Raw genomic sequence first — 18,468 nt, 5'->3', positions numbered from 1 at the left:
CTTGGGGGGAAGGAAAGAGCCGGGGACAGGGACCCCAGCCTCTGGGTTCAGCTTGTCTTGGGTGGGGAGGCTCCTTGCTCCTGGAAGTTTTGGTGAATGGAATAGAAAACAGACTCCCTGAAATCACTTTCAGGAGTAGTGCTCTGAAATGTTGAGAAGACTTCTGCAAAGGGTTCGTCTCACTGACTGGAATGTAGTAAGGTTGTCTGCACCTCTCCCCCAGTTACCCGGGTAACCCCAGTTCCCCTCTCTTATCTACAGAGATGGGGAGGGGGATCCAAATGGCTGTTTGTCAGTGACTGGAAGATTATCCCATAACCTGACACCTTCTGATCAGTATACCTAATGTGTTGAAATATTCAGTTCTTCATAAATTAGCTTAATTGGTACAGTACAGAAACCTGTTATTAAGATAAAGGGACTGATGGCCCTGATTCAAGGCCGGCCGCTTCCTGATGCTGTTGGTTTCAAGGAGGAGCCTAAAAAGATGTCTTTCTATGGTCTGTTGGCCATTTCAGAATTTGGGCAGTGAAATGGTCAATTCATTAGAAAGAAACAGCTTGAAGCAACACCACCACACCCCGCCTGTGTGAGGCTGTGAGCTTGGCAGGCTCCGGCAGCCCAGGATGGGAGCCACTAGTGTTTACTGGAACCAGAGACATGCTGGGACCTGGAGCCCCGGGGAAACCAAGCAACCCCTCCCTCCTTGCCTATTTTGTTTTGTTGAGCTTCAGTATACATGAAGGTGTGGACAGCTATTTTGAGGAGGAAGGGAGACTTTACTACAGCCATTAGTGACTTCCCTATTGTCTGGTTTGGAAGACCTAAAACGCCTTTCTCATTCAGTTCAGATCAGTTTTATACTATGTTGTTTTGTATGAATTCTCTGTGTGTGAAGACATGAACAACTATCAGGAAGAAAACGAGACAATATGATAGACAGTGAAGATCTCAAGTCGTCTAGCTTTGAAATTTGTGTCTCTTACATTGCTTTCTTATGTCCTATTTTGTTCTGTTTTATTTAATTTTACCCCCTTTAAAATTAAAAAAAAAAGATGAAGACTGATTGAAAGCATTCAAAGAATGCTTTTAGGTAAAGCATCTTAAATTGTGGAACTCTTATGTTTCAGCTAAAAAGTGGGCCATTATCTTTCTGTGGGTGGGCCATTCTCTAAAACAGAACTTCTGATGTTCACAAATTCTATAGATTTCCACTACGAAAAACAACATACCTATTCCAAGCTCCAAACTGAGTGCACCCCTCCCTTTTGGGGACTTACACTATATTTCTTTGAGTGTGTACTTTTAAATTTCTGCCTAGTAAATTATGTCATGCTTTTTAATTTAAAAAAAAAAGAAAGAAAAATCCCATTTTCTTTCAGTATCTCTTTGAGCTTTGTTCAGTAGAGTTTCATAAGGCAAACATTCAAATGGGTCAAAATTCTAGTGAACTTGAGTTTTTCTCTTAGCCATCCCTGCCTTCCTCTCATTTTGAGGCACAAATCCTATCCATTATTAGACAGGGTTGGGGAATCTCTGCAACACTGAGCCTCATGCCACAGTAGGCATTGCTCTACCCAGGCCCCAAGGGGCACAGGTGGTGGTCCTGGTTCTCAGTCCAACCCCACTCCCCGGTTGCCCCTGCCCACTTCCTGCTGAGCAAACCCCTCAGTGGAAAGGGATCTGCTATCTGCGCCTGGCAGATGTTTAAGAGGTGACAGCATGATCTCTTGGAAACGACCCTGCTGAGTTCCACTGCCCTGGGCTTGGCAGTTCCTGCTCAGGCTTGGCCCTGTTCTGCTGGCAGCCTGTCATCTGGTGAGTCGCCTTTTGTGAGTCAAGACTGCCCCACGCTGCCCTGTCTCCAACATAACCATCCTTGAAGGGATCATCCTGCTGGAGCAGCCCTTCCCTACCTCTGAGGTCTCAGGTTTCCAGGGAGAGTTAGGCAGTCCTCGTCGTGTTGGCCCTGCAGACCTGTGTCTGAGTTCCTGCTGGAACAAATAATGTCAGTGCTAGACGTGAGCATCCCTGCCACTGCTGCCTGCTGTCTTCAGGTAGTAGAGCGTGGCAGATGTGGGACGCTGCTCAGCTCAGCTGCCTCAGAGCCTGACTCTGCTGCCTTTTCCCCTGGGCTGGCAGGCTGCGTCCTCTGTGTCCCTTTCCTTGTGTAGCTGATGGTACCCCCCACGGGGGTACCTTGAGGGTGAAACAGTGTGGGTAGCCAGTGATTGGCACTGAGCAGTGCTCAGCAGTGTGGCTCAGCAGTGCTGTTTTTGTTCAGGCTTCCAGCAGCTCTTACCTGGGTCACCACTGGCCTGCTGCTGTTTCTGTGGCACCTCCCGCTGCCCATCAGGTTTGCTGCGTTTTTCCAGACAAGGTCTGGCCTTGAACTCACTACATACTCCAGGCTGGCCTTGAAGATTTGTCTAAGCTTCCTAGTGTTGGGATTCTAGGTGTGTGCCAGCACCCCCAGCTTCAAGCAGGCTTTCCAGCACAGAAGTAACAGCCATCCTCTCCTCCCCAGGCTGCCAGGCCCTGCCACCTTGTTTCCACCTTGCTGATGCCTCCCTCCCTCATCAGCCTCATGACACTGCTGTGCTGCAGGGACCTCTGCCTGTCAGGTCTGCACTGCACTCCTCTTGGCCCAGCCCCAGAATGCCACACATCTTCACTCCAAATGCCATAGCAATGCTGTGCCTGGCCCCTCCCAAGAGACACCATCAGCCTTTCCTCAGTGAGTGAGCGGGGTCCTCTGCAAGCCTAGAACAGGTAAATGTGGCCGTGAACAGACTGCTTTCCTCACTTTAGTTCTGGGAAAGTACAGTCAGACCTGGCTTGCTGCTGTAGCACAATACCCAGACACGCCAGGTCAGTGGAGGGTGGTATACTCTGCCTGGTTTGTGAGTGGACAGCTCCTCCGTCTTCTTTTATGGCCAAATGAAAGAAGGTGAGCTCAGGGCTCTTGGCTTTCTGCATGAGGACACCTCACTCATCATGACCCCTCAGACTGCATGGCATCCCAAAGACTTCATCTTAGTGCCATCACATTGTGGATGAAGGTCTCACTATCAGAGCAAGCTGGGGGACATCCAGTCTGCCAGAGCTTTTGTATCTGTTTCAGTTTGAACTTCGTATTCCTAGGCATGCCTTGCATCTTAGGGAAGTGCACATGGAAACAGCTGGCACATGGCTGGGATCATGGGAACTTTGCTGGGTGGTCTGTGACTGCCTCCTGCTTGGGGGCAGGCTGGGCGTGTGCGAGGAGTCCCTGCCTGTGAGCAGGACCAGCTGTTGGGTATAGTGCATCCGCCTCAGCAGCAGCTGCTTGTTGTTACACAGGTCTAAAAGGTGATGGCTCCACCTCCTCTTCCCCTCAGAGACAGGCCACAGCAGTTGTTTATCTGCTGGAAAGGATTACTTGCATCTTGCTGAGACTTTCCTGACAGGATAAGCTGGGAAGGAACCAGGGGTGTTAGCCTCTCTGTGCTAGGCCACAAGCCAGGCTGCGCTCGCTTCCTCAAATTTCCTGGTCCTGCTCAGGTTGAACGCATTTCCTTCTCATTCCATCCTCTCTGGCCTCTGCAGTGTTTAGATTGAAAGCAGTTTGCAGTGTGGCCTTGTCATGAACTTTCTGTGAGAGCCTTTGATGAGTTTTTGTAGTGGCTGGTCTCTGTGGCCCTCAGGTCCCCATTTGGTCCTCTCACGGACATTATTTGGAACTGCATTTCCACAGTGCTCCAGAACCACACCTCTCCAGGTTGCTGCATTTTCTTCAAAATGTCCTAATTGTCATCCCCTTCTTCTAGGGAAATGATCAGTTGTCAGTCTTACTCTGAGGGGTAGGGTGAATGGGCCCAGGCCATGACTGTGAGAGCACCATCTCCCCTGGCTTTGTAGACACATTCTGTCCCACCCATCCCGTTTCTCACCTGGCAGTTGGGAAAATGTGCTTGTATATACAAAAGTAGAGAAGCCCATGCCTTGGGGTAGGTGAATGCTGTTTTTTGTATTTGTTTTCTGTGTGGGTGGACAGAAGAAACGGAGCTTGCCAGGTATACACAGAGGCTGCTCTGTGCTGGTTCTATAAAGAGAAACACACACACACACATCTGAAGTGCACTGATTTGGAACTCTCTGGAGCTTTGTTTGCCTTTTTGTTTCTGGGCTTGTGTGGAAACCTCTTCAAGAAGAAATCACTAGGAAGTACACACTCAATTGTTCCAGAACCTTGAGGAGAAGACGCTTAAATTCCAGAGAGAGCAGAACCAGTAAAGAGCCAGTGGGCAGGGGGAGGTGGGAGAGAGGTTTGGCTGGCTGGCTGTTTCTGCTGAGAGTACTGTGTTCACCAGACCACTGCACAGCCCTTCCCACAGGCTCAGACATGGCTCTGCAGCTGGAAGCCACTGCAGACCAGCAGGCCCGGTAGCTCACAGCTGTTGCTGCTGCTGCTTCTGTGACTCTGTGTTACTATAGTCACTGTCCTCTCCACCTCCTCCATAGCACCATTCTGGTGCTCTTGGCTTCCACCCACCCCTGCCTTTTACCTACTTCTGGCTTTTGCTTACTCTGTCTTCCCCCTTCTCCCTTCCACCTTTCTCCGGTGAGTCTTAGATTGTTTCTAGTTGCCCTCTAGTTGCCCTCAAATGATGCTATCTTCTCCAGCAAGCATGACTGTCAGGCATATCCACGGCTTTCCTTCTGAAAGGCTCAAAGAAGGAAGTGCTCAGAAAAAACATTATTCGGGGCTGGGAATTTAGCTCAGCGGCATGAGCACCTGCCTTGCAAGCAGGTGGTTGTGAGTTCAATCCCCGGTACTGATAAAACAAACAAATTATTCTTCAACACAGCTGGCTGGGATTCTCCTCTCAGGTGCTTCAATGGCATCCATGACCTCTTATTCTCTTGTAAGAGTGACGATAATGGAGATGGTGAAAGACCTTTATTGAATTCTTAACATAGAGTTTGGATTTACTTAGATTATTTTCTTCATCTCCATAAAGCCTATGACACAGTGTATCACTTCACAGATGTGAGAATTGAGACTTAGGCAGGTAAGGTAAGTGGCCAAGATCATACACACACAGAAAGTGAACACAGGACAATCAGACAAAGGAGAACAGGTGCTGGGGAGGATGGGAATCCTTGCAGACCATTGAAATACCAGTCAGAATAGCAGTTATGGAGAACACTGTGGTGGTTGCTTAAAAAATTTAAGAATGAAACTTCCACAGGATGTGACACTCCCAGTGCAGGTGTATATCTGAAGGAAATGAAATCAGTGTATCAAAGAGACATCTGCACTATTCACAATAGCCAAGAAATAGAAACTGTCCATCAGCTGATGAACAGGTAGAGAAAATGTGTTCCATATATACAGTCACAAAATAAATGAAATCCTGTCATTTTTAACAACACAGGTTGGAGATCATTACGTTAAGTGAAAGCAGTCAGGTGTAGAAACACAAGTATCACATGACCTCATTTTAAGTAGCACATAAAAAAGTTAATCTCATAGAAGCTAAGAACCACAGGGGCTGGGGATTTAGCTCAGCGGCATAAGCGCCTGCCTTACAAGCAGGCAGTCGTGAGTTCGATCCTCGGTACCAGTAAAAAAGGAAAAAGACAAAAAAAAAAAGAAGCTTAAGAACCAGGTAGTGGTTACAAAGGACCAGGGGCTGGAGAAGAAATGGGATGGGGAAGGTTGATCAGTGGGTGCTGAAGTATAGATGGGTAGCAACAAAAAGTGCTGGTGTTCTGTTGCACAACAGGGCAGTCATTATCTATAATGTGATAGATACTTCAGAAAGCTAGTAGAAAAGATTACTTTGAATATTTTTTTATCCTAAAGAAATAATGTCTGATAGATGTGTTTGCTATGATTTAAACACTACACAGTGTATATGTGTCTTTAAAAATCGTATTTACTCCATAGGTATGTACAATTTTATATTTTTATGTATTTGTTTAAAATTTTAAAATAGTGGTCACTATTAGTAGTGTTCTGTTTGCCTCACATGTGGCCCAGAGTTCCCTGCTTGCTGCACATAGAATCCCATGGAAAATTGCAAGAAAGCCACATGGGTGTGATACTGTTTGGGAGGCTTTGTGCCAGGGGTTGGAACTCTCTCTCTGCCCACTCTAGAGCAGGTCTGTCTACATGGCTGGGCTACCAAAGTCTCCTTGCACTGTGAGAGACACAGGTGGATACGTTTTTGTTTGCTGGCTCTCTAACTTTTACTATAATGATACTGTGTCAGACATACTCCATTAGCATGTCTTCTTTTCAGACATATACTGACTTCTTTGCAAAGTTATGAAAGGTGCACCATCTAGTCCCTCATAGACAATGAAAATCTATTTTCACTGGAGCATTATTTCTTTAAGTTGCAAATTGATACTTCAAGAACTAGTTATCCAAAAGCTGACTTGAGAAATGGTCAATCTTTTGATTATATTCATGCATTTCTTTCAAATTGACTGCCATTCATTTGTCTTTAGAGCAGTGCTTTATGTTATGGCCAATTTGTTTCTGGCCACCCTACCTCCACCCCGTTCCCTGCTGCTGCTGCAGCTGTGAGCTTACAGGCAGGAGAGGAAACCAAGGATCCCAGGAGTGATGGTGTGGGGACATCCAGTGTGAAGGATGTTTGTGAATCTTTCCTTTATATCAGTTCTTACAAATGTATCCCAACAATGTATTATTAAGAATACATGTTTAGGAATTCCTCTTGTTTTCTGAATTTAGACTCTTTTTTTTTTTTTTTTTTTTTTTTTTTTTGTCTTTTTCTTTTTTATCGGTACCAGGGATCAAACCCACGACCGTCTGCTTGCAAGGCAGGTGCTTATGCCGCTGAGCTAAATCCCCAGCCCCTGAATTTAGACTCTTGAATATATTTTGTGTATGTTACTTTTTCCCTTGTCTCTGCTTCTACTGTTCAATTGCAAAGCATAATTAAAGGAAATAACATTGGCTAATGGCTCTGCTGGTTACTTGTCCTCATTCTGCTGAAGTCAGGTCAGGAAGATGGTGTTTTCTGATATTGGCTGCCTAGACCAGTAATTTTGACATCTTTAACCCCCAGAGCTTTCCTCCTGTAGGATTCAGATAAAAGAGAAGTAAGAACTTAGAGTGACATCCCCACGGCAGGCTGCAGTGTGCACCCTTCTAGTGTCAGCAGCAGTGCTGGGTAGGGAAGAGATTGACTGAGTGACATTTTGTCAGTTTTTTCCCAGTAAGTTGCAGTTTTAAAGTTGGAATTGAAATTCACAGCTGACCATTCAGGTTCACATGGAGAACTGGGGCTGCAAGCACACTGGATGTTATTATAACACAGACAAAGCACACAGAAGTTCCCTCGGGGCTGCTTGTTGTTGGTGACCTGAGTTGGCAGTGAGTTAACTGAAGGCAGTTCACCTGGGAGTAATCACTGTGTGGACTTAGAACATCGGTGCGCTGGGCAGAGTGACCATCATGAAGCCCTCACTGCCCTCTCTGCCTCCACGTTTACAGAATGAGCTTCACTTGGGCTGCCTGCTGCTTTTGGTGTGGTGGTGCTCTGAGGCCGACGGGGGACCCTCCTCAGCAGCCTAGAGGTGTCTCCTGCAGACCTTGCAGTGAGGAGCAGTGCTCCAGGACAGGTTGGAACAGCTGAGGCCGGTTCTGGGATGCTGTTGGGATCTTCCACCCTGTTCCCAGGCTTTATTTCTTCCTAAGCCCTGGCTTTCTCTCTGTGGACCGACTTTCTCCACAGGGTGAAAGCCCTGCCTGCAGCCCAGCCTCTGCAGGTGATGTTTTACAGCCTTTGTCCTACATCCACGCATCCCAGGAAGGCCAGGCGAGGGCTCCTATGAGGAAGCAGAAGCAGGAGGCCACAGAGTGAGATCAGGGAGGAGGAAGCCTCTGCCAGGGTGGGGGTGGCGCATCAGCAGCAGGCGGTAACTGCTGCTGTTGACCCTGAATGTACTGTCTGAACACGCTTGAAATCACTAGCAACTTAACTAATATTCTTCCAGGTTCAAGCTTTAATTATAATTATTCTCCCTCATGCTAGACTTCCTCATTTGTCAGGTTGAGCTTAACAGAGTTAGAAAGTCTAGTGAGAGACTCCATTCTGAAGACTCCCGAAGGCTGACTGGCTGGCTGGTGCTCTGTTGTGCTCCTAACCCAGAATCATTGTTGCTAGGGTTCTGTGTGGTTCTGTAGAGCCTTCCAGCTCTTAGGGATGGTACAGCTTTGTGGCATAGATGAATCTGTCTCTTCTCCTTCTCCATATAGGTGGTAAGCCTAATCCCAGCGGAAAGAACTCATTTGGGCATCAACTTTAACATTTTGCATCTCAAGATTTGAATTTGTGACTGTAGTTGACAATATATTGTTAACTATGAGAGTTTTGGTTTTGTTTGTTTCCACTTGGTACAGAAATTGAACCCACGGAGTGCTGAGCTACATTCCCAGCCCTTTTTTATTCTGAGACAGGGTTTCACTAAGTTGCCCGTGCTGGGCTTGAATTTGTCATCCTGACTCAGCCTCCCAAGAATGTAACTGGCATGACAGGTGTACAGTGGCCTACCTAGTAATAGTGTGTGCACTGTTAAAAAATCATGAGAATAGATATAATATGTTCTCACCATGAAATATATGATTGTATGCGATAACAAGTGTTAATTAGCTACATTTAGTCACTCCACACTGTACATAACTTCAAAACATAATGCAGGGTAGCTGCATACAATTATATCAATTTTAAAATTTTAATAAATAAAATAAAGAATACATTGTTTCTACCCAGACCTCCTCTCCAAAAAACAAAGAAAATTTGAATCAGTTTATAGTTGGCAGCTACCTGAGTATATCGTCGGTCCATTAAAAATAAAGTTTTGGAGGTCTTTCCAATGCTTTACAGAGTACTACCCCTCCCCAAATTCTTCATAGTTTCTGTCTCTAGTCCTGTCTTTTGCTGGAATTTAGAAATAAGTAAGTATGTAGAGGCCCCTACATGATTATTATTTCCAGAGAAACGGCCTGAGACCTCTCAATTAAAACTACCCCTGCATTCTAGGGAGAGTAAGAATCACAATGAGCTTGAGAAGCTAAATTCTCACCCACTCAGTTAAACTCAGAAAGGACAAATGACCTAGGAATCTTGTGATAGTTGGGGTCATAACTTTTTGCCTTTTGTCTTGATATTCCAGATGTGAGGATTTCTGAACGCTTGCTTGTTTGCTGTGCAGAGCTGCCCAGGTAGTTAGTTCAGTTGTCACCAAGGCTAAGCCTTTGTGCATGGCTGTGAGTTACTGGACCTGGGAATAACCTGCCTCTTGTTCAGACCTGAGTATGAATCAGAAATAAAAAGACTATTAAACATGGGTGAAATTCTAGAATAGTCTTCGCATTGGGAATCTTGCCTAAAACACAACTGGGAGGCACAGGGTCGGCTGCCCCTGGGAGGAAGCCTGTGTCCTGTGGCAGCCATCTGTAGTTGCTGCTGGAGACCCGGTGTGTTGGAAGTGGGACTCAGTCCTTCTCTGGGAACTCACCTCTGCTACTTCCTCTTCCTGGTATCAAGTAAATGAGATCTGCTCTCGCATAAGGAAGTTAGTTTTTTTTTAATTTTAAGAGTGTTATCAACCCCCAAAGCCCTCTCTCCAATAGATGAACAGGTCCAAAACTTTCAGACTTTAACTTTGGTGAGCAGCAAGGTTGGTTTTCTTTTAAAATGAAAGCCCTTAACACCCTTTGGTCTGACTTCTTCTGCCAGTTTCTCCTGTGTCATTTGTACTATACAGATAGAATCGGTCTCCTTAGGTCATCCTTTGCCTTCCTGCAGTGAACACTCCTATTCAGAGTTTGAAACTGATGAAGCACAAAATCAGACCAAGTGGTCAGTCAGTGCAGTCCCATGAACGTGGCTGCTTCCGTGATGTCAGTGTACAGCACATCCACACTGGACAGCACGCCCCCAGAGGTTCCCTTGCTTTGATGACTGCTCAGTCCTTAGACCTTTGATCTTTGGGAGCCTTGTCTTCCTCATAAGTGTTCCGTTGTCAGGATACTTAAAAATTGATATGTCAGTAACCTAACAAAGTACTCCAAATGTTTCTGCAGCATTAATATGATTGAAGCCTGAAACTCCTAAACTCAGCATCAACTGGGAAGCACTGCAGAGTGAGTCCAGGAGCCCTGGCTTGGCAGGAAGGAGTACTGAAGTAGACCTTCTGTTCTCTTTCCAGAACAGCCCATCTTTTTACCCTGTCACCAGTCTGCTCTGAGTCTCGTTTTCCTCAAGTACAAAATCAAATGAATAGCTCCTACTCTTCCAAGTTGTTGGAGTGCCTTGAAAACAAATATTTACTATTAAGACTTTATACCAAACTACATCATGATGCTCTGCAGGTATTTTGATTTGGGAGCTAAAAACAGATTTAATGAGAAAATAAAAATATGGATAATGTTGGGTATTTAAGCCTTAATTTCAAAATAATAGTAGCTTGACACTGAGTGAATATTAAGTGTATACAATATATTTTAGAGGGAAAATATCTGGGGTATTTGATATGGTTTCACACTAAAGGGAGAAAGGATTTCAGGAAGAAATGGCATTGTTTATAAAGAAATAAAATTACTCTGGGTTTCTTGGGTATTTGGGGAGAGGTAATAGAAGGGTTTTAAAATATAGTTCTAGACAATACTCCTGAGAATTGAAAGTAGACATCCTTCTGCACAAATCACATAAGTCCTTGGATATCTGCGTCTTCCTGGGGTCTGCTGTGAATCTCAGGGGCCCTGAGGTTGAGTCTCTCCTTGTAGAACTCAGGGGTGCTTGAAGTAGTAGCTGCTTTCATCTGCAGGCCTGAGGAACAAGGCTGACTTCCTATGAGGGTGTTGGGTGTTTTTCCTACACCCTATTTTTACTCAACATGATTTACATTTGAGGATATAGAAGCCAAGGTAACATGTATGTTTTCTGTATACAATGGCTGATGGGATCATTTTTTTTAACTTGGTAAAATTTTGTCAAAGTACATTTAGATCTTGGAAAGAAGTCAGCACTTACATTTCCTTCTTTTCATTTCTCCTTCCTTGTTCTCTTTTTTTCTCTTTCTCCTCCCTTGCCTGCCCTGTCCTGGTCCCCTTTTCCTTTTTTTTTCTTTGCAGTGCCTCTTAAATATTGTGGGATAGTCATGCCTGATAAGCAGATGCCCTTTGAAGCTGTCTTTTCTTTGGGAGAAGGCAGAAGGCAAACGCAGTAGCCCACACGGACACATGACTCTCACTTCCTGGTGTCTTGTGTGTTCTTCTCTGTTCCAGGGAGTTCTGTCCAACATCTCTTCAATCACGGACCTTGGCGGCTTTGACCCAGTGTGGCTTTTTCTTGTGGTGGGAGGCGTGATGTTCATCTTGGGGTTTGCAGGGTGCATCGGAGCGCTGCGGGAGAACACCTTCCTTCTCAAGTTTGTAAGTATCACACTGCGTGCAAGACTGAGTGTGAAATAGTGAGCTGTACCAAAGCCACCAATGATGCTCAGCCTAAACCTGAAAGAGGTAGGTTTTAGTAAAGATAGACAACAGTAAACGTGAACCTTGCTGGGCCTAATCCCAGCACTCTGAGAGGCTGAGATAAGAGGATCGCTGTGAGTTCTAGGCTAGCCTGGGCTACATAAATGAGTTCAAAGCCACTCTGAACTACACAGTGAGATCCTGTCTAAAAGAAAAAAGAAAAAAAAAGTGAATCTCTATAGTACTTGGCCAGTACAGAGTTCTTTATATGACTGATATAATATTTAGATCCTTTACAGAATCTGTGTTTGCTGTGTATAATGCTGTTAGCAAGAATATAATGGCTACTCATTTCACGAACCCCATTTTCTCCATGGTTCTACTCTCAAACCAATCTGGACAGCAACCTAATTAAATCTCACCTAAGGCCAACATTGAGCCTAACCACTGAATTTGATTCAGTTCTTGTCCAACTCAGTTTGAGACCACAATCATGGGAAGAATCCAGTTTATGAACTATGGTTCTACTTGCATTTGTGAAAAAGGGGATTTACAAGGGGTGTGTGAGTATTAAAAGTGAAAGTAGAGAATAGAAAGTAAAAGCAAGAAGGCATGGCATGTACTACCCGTGTAGGATTAGTGACTGCAATTAAGAACTGGCTGAGTGTGCTCATCTGGGGAACTTGGCTCTGTGGTCCCCTGTGTGAAGTGTGCACTGCACTCTGCAAGAACAGAGAAAGGATCAGAAGGACCCATCCTCCAATGGTAAAGGAAAATGTTTAGAAATTTCCAGAGAACAGCTTTTCTATAACATTGCCTATTACTAGAATCACTCTTAACCTTTATTGACACAGTACCATCTAGGGCAGTGGTGGTGAACCTCTGACACATATATTGTTTTTCTCTTAAGACAAAAGAAGACATATGAGTTGATGTTACGAGTTCTTTCTAAAACATTCAGATTTAATTACAGTGTTGGTACTTTGCGATAAGTAAGTGGGTTTTGGGTTGCAGACTGGGTATTCATCTTAGCAGGTTCACCATCACTGGTCCAGGGTAATTTTCATTTAAAATCAGAACATATTTAAGAACTAGTCCCAACAGCTGTTCGGTGTGTGATTGTCTTCCCCATCATCCTCTGACATCTTTCCATGACAGTCCCTAAGAAGACCTGCCCTAGGTGTGCCAATTACAGTATGTGAGACTCTGACCACAGGGGCAGGGTATAAGTACTTTGTCCCCATCACATACCCTGCAGCCCACTCAAGGCCTCTGAATGCTGAGTTCATCTTACTTAGTTGCCTGTTTGGGCCCTTAGTTACCTGCAAGTATAGATGCCATTCCCCAAAATGTGGAATCCTCTTACTATGACTCACTTTAATGTAATTTGATTTATAATAGCAGTCCCTTTGTAAAATCCACTGTTAGAAATGAATCATATTGTTTCTTAGCTTTTTTAAGTCTTTGAGAATGCCTAAAATGGCCTGTGTATAAAAAATGTACTAGAATATTTTTGAGGCTGTGAGAAAGAAGTGAACCTCACTGTACCTCTAAACCTCGTGGGGACCTGATGCCACCAGACTTGAGAGTCGCAGAGAGATAGTCCCAGGAGCTGAGACATGGAAGCAGAAGTGGAACTCCCTGGTAGAGTCCTGCATGTCTGTACCTCTGAAAAAAAGGGTGTTTACTCACAGGGCAGGGTGAGCGGGTCATGTGAATATTTGATATGGATTGAATCTGATACCAGTATTTGATATGTATATTATGTGTATGAGAAAATTGACCAGGTAATCTGGAAAATGAGCTTAGTAACTTTCACGGAGCTGAGAACAAATATCTCCTTAAGACCTTCCCAGAGCTCCTGCCTTGCTTGTTTGTGAGTACACAGATATATACTAGCTGTGAGTCTGTTGTTCTGTGGTGTAATTGTTGGCTTTTGTGTGTCCAGGGTGGTCCCCAGGAAAGGAAGAGACTGTTTAATACTAGGAGAGGGCATTGATCAGAAGTGGTGTGATAGGTTTTCTGATCTGTTTTTTCTCTATTAAGTAAAGCTTGATTTGAAGTTGCCAGTGGCTCTGAATAATAATGGAGGACTGTGTAAATCTCATTACTGGTGAGCTCACTGAGGACACATAACGAGGAGCTTGAGAAAGCTGAGCTAGGGGATCTGGAATCGGGCCCTAGACTTTGCAGGCACAGATTCCCTGCCTGGCTTCCTCATGGGTAGCCAGTGGTGCCATCCTCTTGCCCCGCATCCTCCAGCAGCCTGTCAGAAAGGATTGCACCTGTTATGCAGGGGTATGATCGTCCTCGTCCTCACTCCAGGCCTGCCCGCAGCGGGTTTTTAATCTTCTTTCTTTTTTTTTTTTTTTTTTAATCGGTACTGGGGATTGAACTCATGACCATCTGCTTGCAAGGCAGGTGCTTATGCCGCTGAGCTAAATCCCCAGTAGACATCTGTTGGTGAAATGGTTTTGCATTTTCTCCTTTGCCAAGTGATTGTAATGTTTGTTTTGCACCCCTTGCCCTGCACATCAGTCTCCTGCTTGGCTGTTTGGTGTCTGCCTGCTAAGTGCCCCACTTGCTGCTCTGCAATCTCTGCCCAGCAGATGTGACCACACGCCACCCCCACCATTGTCACAAGAAGCTTGTGCCTACCCTGTCCTGGCCCCGCACAGCTCCACTTCTCATAACCTGTCTCAGCAGGAAGTCGGAGAAGTATCCAGTGTGGGTGGAAGGAACTGTGATCCTGAACGAAGTCAGTGTGGCTGAGACCAGCTCTTCCAGGATTCAGGGTGGACGAGAAATCTCCCCCAGACTGACAAGCAGTTACCACAGTGCTTGTGGGTGCTGGCTCAAACTTGTCTTTTCTCAATTAGCCAAAGTCTCCCTGTGCTGAATGGTGATGTTACCTAAAGTGTTTCCTGAGCTTGGTGTTCCTGAGGGAGAGGCTGGCGCAGCTGCATCCCAGGAGCACCGTCAGCCCAGTTTCGCTTTGCTTCGCTGACTGGAAATTACCTTGGTGTCACAGTCACCCCCGCCCCACACATTTCCTTTGTGATGTCTCTGTCCAAAATGAACAAATCTGTTATTTTACACTGCACAGCAGGTGCAAAGGAGAATTAAAATGGTGTTTAATCCATAAAAGGGATATATTGCACACAGAATCAAGGCCACAGTAACAAATGACAAGCAGCTGTACAATATTGGGGTGACCTGTCTTTTCAAGTTAGGGGAAGGCTGCGTGAAGCAAGGGCAGGTCACTGTTGAAGTGCCAGGAAGTGTATTAATCACAAGAAATTCATTGGACCTTGATGTGGCTCTAATGAGAAATTCCTATTATTCATGTTTGCGTATGAGCTTTGTTGGTTAATTATCAAATGAAACACTGGAGACTCTCGAATGTGATTATGAAGTGATTTTTAATTTTTAAAGTTCTTTTCTTGGAATGTAATAGTCTGTTAACAAATGTTAAGAAGCTGAAGATTATCTGCTTTGGAGATGTGTAACAATTGAATGTAATTACAAACTTTTCAGAAGGGAACCATTTAACTACATATGATCAGAACAGCCCTTATAACTGCTCTCTGTGTATGTGTCTTTTGTCTTAGTTTTCTGTGTTCCTGGGAATTATTTTCTTCCTGGAGCTCACTGCTGGGGTTTTGGCATTTGTTTTCAAAGACTGGATCAAAGACCAGCTGTATTTCTTTATAAACAACAACATCAGAGCGTACAGGGATGACATTGATTTGCAAAACCTCATAGACTTCACCCAGGAATATGTAAGTTTAAATTTGGCTTATTTTCAAGTTGACAAAAAAGGATGGCTTCTATAATACTCATCTCTACCAGCTCGAAACTACCTCTAATTTTTCTGCATGGCTTTTTGTTTATTATTTTCTCACTTGCTTCATGACTTACAGGATTTGTATCCTAAATGGAAATGTTCTGTTTCACTTGTTTCAATTTATGTTCAGTTAGACAAGGAAAAGGGCAACTCTTGAGCAAATAGCTTGTAATCATGGTTGTCCTTGCCTGTTCACCGTTGAAGATAGCTGTTTTTGCAGTGTTTTGTTGTTTTTGAAGTTTTATTTGGTTACTAAATATGGGTTCTTATCTGTTCCTTTGGTAACCTTCCATACTTTATAGGTCATGCTGACATAATTTAGTAGGGTACTTGCTAAACAGATTCCTAAAAGATGCCTGTTCAGTAATATAGAAATACAAACCAAAAGTTTTGGAGCTACTCAGCCACCCCTACTGCCTTCTACTCCATGGAGAGTCTTAGTAGATGATTCCTGCCTCCCTCTGGAGTCTGAACTTGACTGTGCAATAGCTCCTGCCATGAAAATGGATTGGTAGGGCCCATTTTGCTCAGAATCAAAATAGTAAATTTGAGGAGCCTAGAGATATAAGGTCTTAGTGTGACCTTGGGCTCACAGAACCTCAGTAGTAAAATGGAAATAATAGCTACTGCCTAACCCATGGGGAATCATGATGCTCTTGTAAGATGTGCATGGCTTTGTATGAGGCCTGAGGTGTATGGCTTGGACAGTTTCTCCAGGGTGTGCTGGGCCACCTTGAACAAAGGGAGGATACCCTCCCATTCATGTCGGCACCAAGCTGTGCTGTGCTAGTGTTTTTTGGTGGCTGTGGCAGTGTCCTGGGGTAAGCTGAGCCTCAGGCATGAGTTTGAGCACGGGGATTTTGGACACACCCACACCTCCCAGTGTTTCCTGTTCCTGAGCTGGTCTTGTGACAGATCTGTGGGAGGCAGATGTCCAGTTGCATCTTTAACCCAGAAGACCAGACAGTTTTAAAGACTTGCATCTGTGTTCTGAAATGCAATTTGCACTGTTCTAGAACACAGTTGTTTACATGATTTGATTTGTCTAGCATGAGTTTAATGCTTTGAAGTATTGACAGGTCCTGAAAGGCTTAAAACAGTCAAGGCCTCATATTTATTTAACAGAGAGAACTGAAGGTGGTGAAGCTCAGGAGAGTGAGAAGGGGCTATGGAGTAACCCTTGAATCAGGCCCCACTGTGACCCACTGAATATAACAGCGTATTTTATCATCTTTAATTAGATAATTTGCTTTTTAAAGTTGAAAAACATGTTTTTGTTTTTAATAATTTAAGGTAGAAACAAAATGTAATGGGAAGTAAGTCTGAGGCCAAGGATGTATTGTATTTCCTGTCTTTTGTTTGTTTTTGTGGTACTGGGGTTGGCCCAGGGCCTTGTTCATGCCAGGCAAGTGCTCTAGTACTGACATACACCCCAGCTGGGATCCAGTATCTTGATTTTGGTAATGGTTTCGCAGTATATGTATATCAGCATTTAGCAAATTATACACTTTTAAAATGCACAGGCTCAGTTATACTTCAATAAAATGGGTTTTTAAAAAACATTAAAGTATGGAGATCAAAACAGTAACCCCTCACGACCCTCAGGTACCTTCTTCAGACAGTACCACGGTTGCTAGTGTCTGGTATAGACTTCTAGAGTGTGCTTGTTTATCATTCTAGAATGAATGCAAGCCAAACAGAGCTTGTAACTGATCCCTGGCTGGACAGTGCTCCTCCCTGCTTCCCATACACCACGGGGCTCCTCAGTTGTTTAAATCACTCACTGACAAACCTTTGTAAGTCTTCAGTCCTATTCTGAGAGCTTTTTACGGGCCTGTTTAGAGTCATTGTGGCTTAAGAATGATTCTGATGCAGCAGAGAACATGGGAGCTGTTCTGGTGGGTGTGGAAGGGCACACGTAGACGCTCTGAGTAGAGATGTTCTAATTCTCTCCTATTTGCTCTAGTGGCAGTGCTGTGGGGCTTTTGGAGCTGATGATTGGAACCTAAATATTTACTTCAATTGCACAGATTCCAATGCAAGTCGAGAGCGATGCGGCGTGCCATTCTCGTGCTGCACTAAAGACCCAGCGGTAAGCCAAGGGCACACACTGCCCACCTCACTCATCACACTGCATGTGTACAGATGCTCAGAGGTTTCCTTGTGCAACTGCTTCTTACCTGCTTGTGCCTCCCTGAAGCTCCCCTAGCGAGTGCGGTGTTCATGTCTACCTGGAGGCGCAGGCATCGCAGGTGTTAGTGTAGCAGAGCATTCTGGCTCCTGCCCTGAGCCGTCTGTTCACTGGCTCCTCACTAACTTTGGGAGGTTATACAGGCAGCACCACCATCATCCCACCCTGTTAGGTAAGAACGAAGGCTCAGAGAGGGAACGTGAAGGACTTGGCGAAGTGCACACGTGTAGCAGGGTTAGCGCGAGTGCCAGGCCTGACTGTCAGGCCTGCCAGCCCTGTCATCCCTTCCTGAGGAAGCTCAGCTTGTGTGAGAGTGCAGGGTCGTGGTTTGGGACTTGTAACCCTTTCCTTCTGGGGAGTACCAAGGAGAGGAGCAGAGCATTTATGAAAGGAGTGGGCCGGACTCCTGCCTAGCCAGACCACACTGCCTGGCCTTGAGTGTCACACCTACTGTGGCACTGTTGTGTAGGTTTTGTCTTTAAGGAGACATGTCAGGTTCCTTCACCACAGCATGGCTACAGATGGGTCAGACCAGCCTGATGTCACACAACACTGTCTCGAAACTTGCAGGACAGGCATGAGGCACTGCTGCCCTCGCCCCAGGGGCTCTGGCCTCTCAGTGCTCCCTAGTCCCTGCTGTCCTCCCTCAGGCCCACCCTGGCCCCTGGCAAGCAGAGCCAAGTGGGTGTGGACCAGGGCAGCAGATCTTCCTGCAAGCTACGGGGCTGAAAGGCCGAGAGTCGGAGGACACCCGGCCCCGCTGCTTCCTGCTGTGTGCTTCTGCCAGGGATGCCCGCTGGTCCCATACCCACCTCTCAGTCTGAGGTACCCACCAGATGCCCTGTCACCGCAGGCAGGTGCTGGTGCTACCTCCTGTCTCCAGCCCCTGCCCACCCAGCAGCTACCCTGCAGGTAGCTCTCCTTTCATGA

At 45.3% G+C, this 18,468-nt stretch overlaps 1 protein-coding gene and 1 non-coding gene across 4 annotated transcripts in view; both read left to right on the top strand.

Annotated features, from left to right (window-relative positions):
- Window positions 1–18,468, top strand: part of Tspan5 (tetraspanin 5) — a 191,405-nt gene that overhangs the window by 165,492 nt on the left and 7,445 nt on the right. For all 3 annotated transcript variants that reach the window (XM_063247325.1, XM_063247323.1, XM_063247324.1), the window contains 3 exons: window positions 11,312–11,458; window positions 15,112–15,282; window positions 17,314–17,439. In XM_063247325.1, the coding sequence (XP_063103395.1) occupies window positions 11,312–11,458; window positions 15,112–15,282; window positions 17,314–17,439 (444 nt within the window). The remainder of the gene's footprint in view (window positions 1–11,311; window positions 11,459–15,111; window positions 15,283–17,313; window positions 17,440–18,468) is intronic.
- On the top strand, window positions 425–561 carry LOC111757460 (small nucleolar RNA SNORA2/SNORA34 family). Its single transcript, XR_002791804.1, has one exon. It is a non-coding gene; the product is annotated as a small nucleolar RNA SNORA2/SNORA34 family (small nucleolar RNA).

This window comes from Cavia porcellus, unplaced genomic scaffold (genome assembly GCF_034190915.1).
Source record: "Cavia porcellus strain 051 isolate PalLab524CR breed Dunkin Hartley unplaced genomic scaffold, mCavPor4.1 scaffold_4, whole genome shotgun sequence".
Lineage (NCBI taxonomy): Eukaryota > Metazoa > Chordata > Mammalia > Rodentia > Caviidae > Cavia > Cavia porcellus.
The sequence above is the reverse complement of the archived record's forward strand: the minus strand, read 5'-3'. Positions and strand labels throughout refer to the sequence as shown.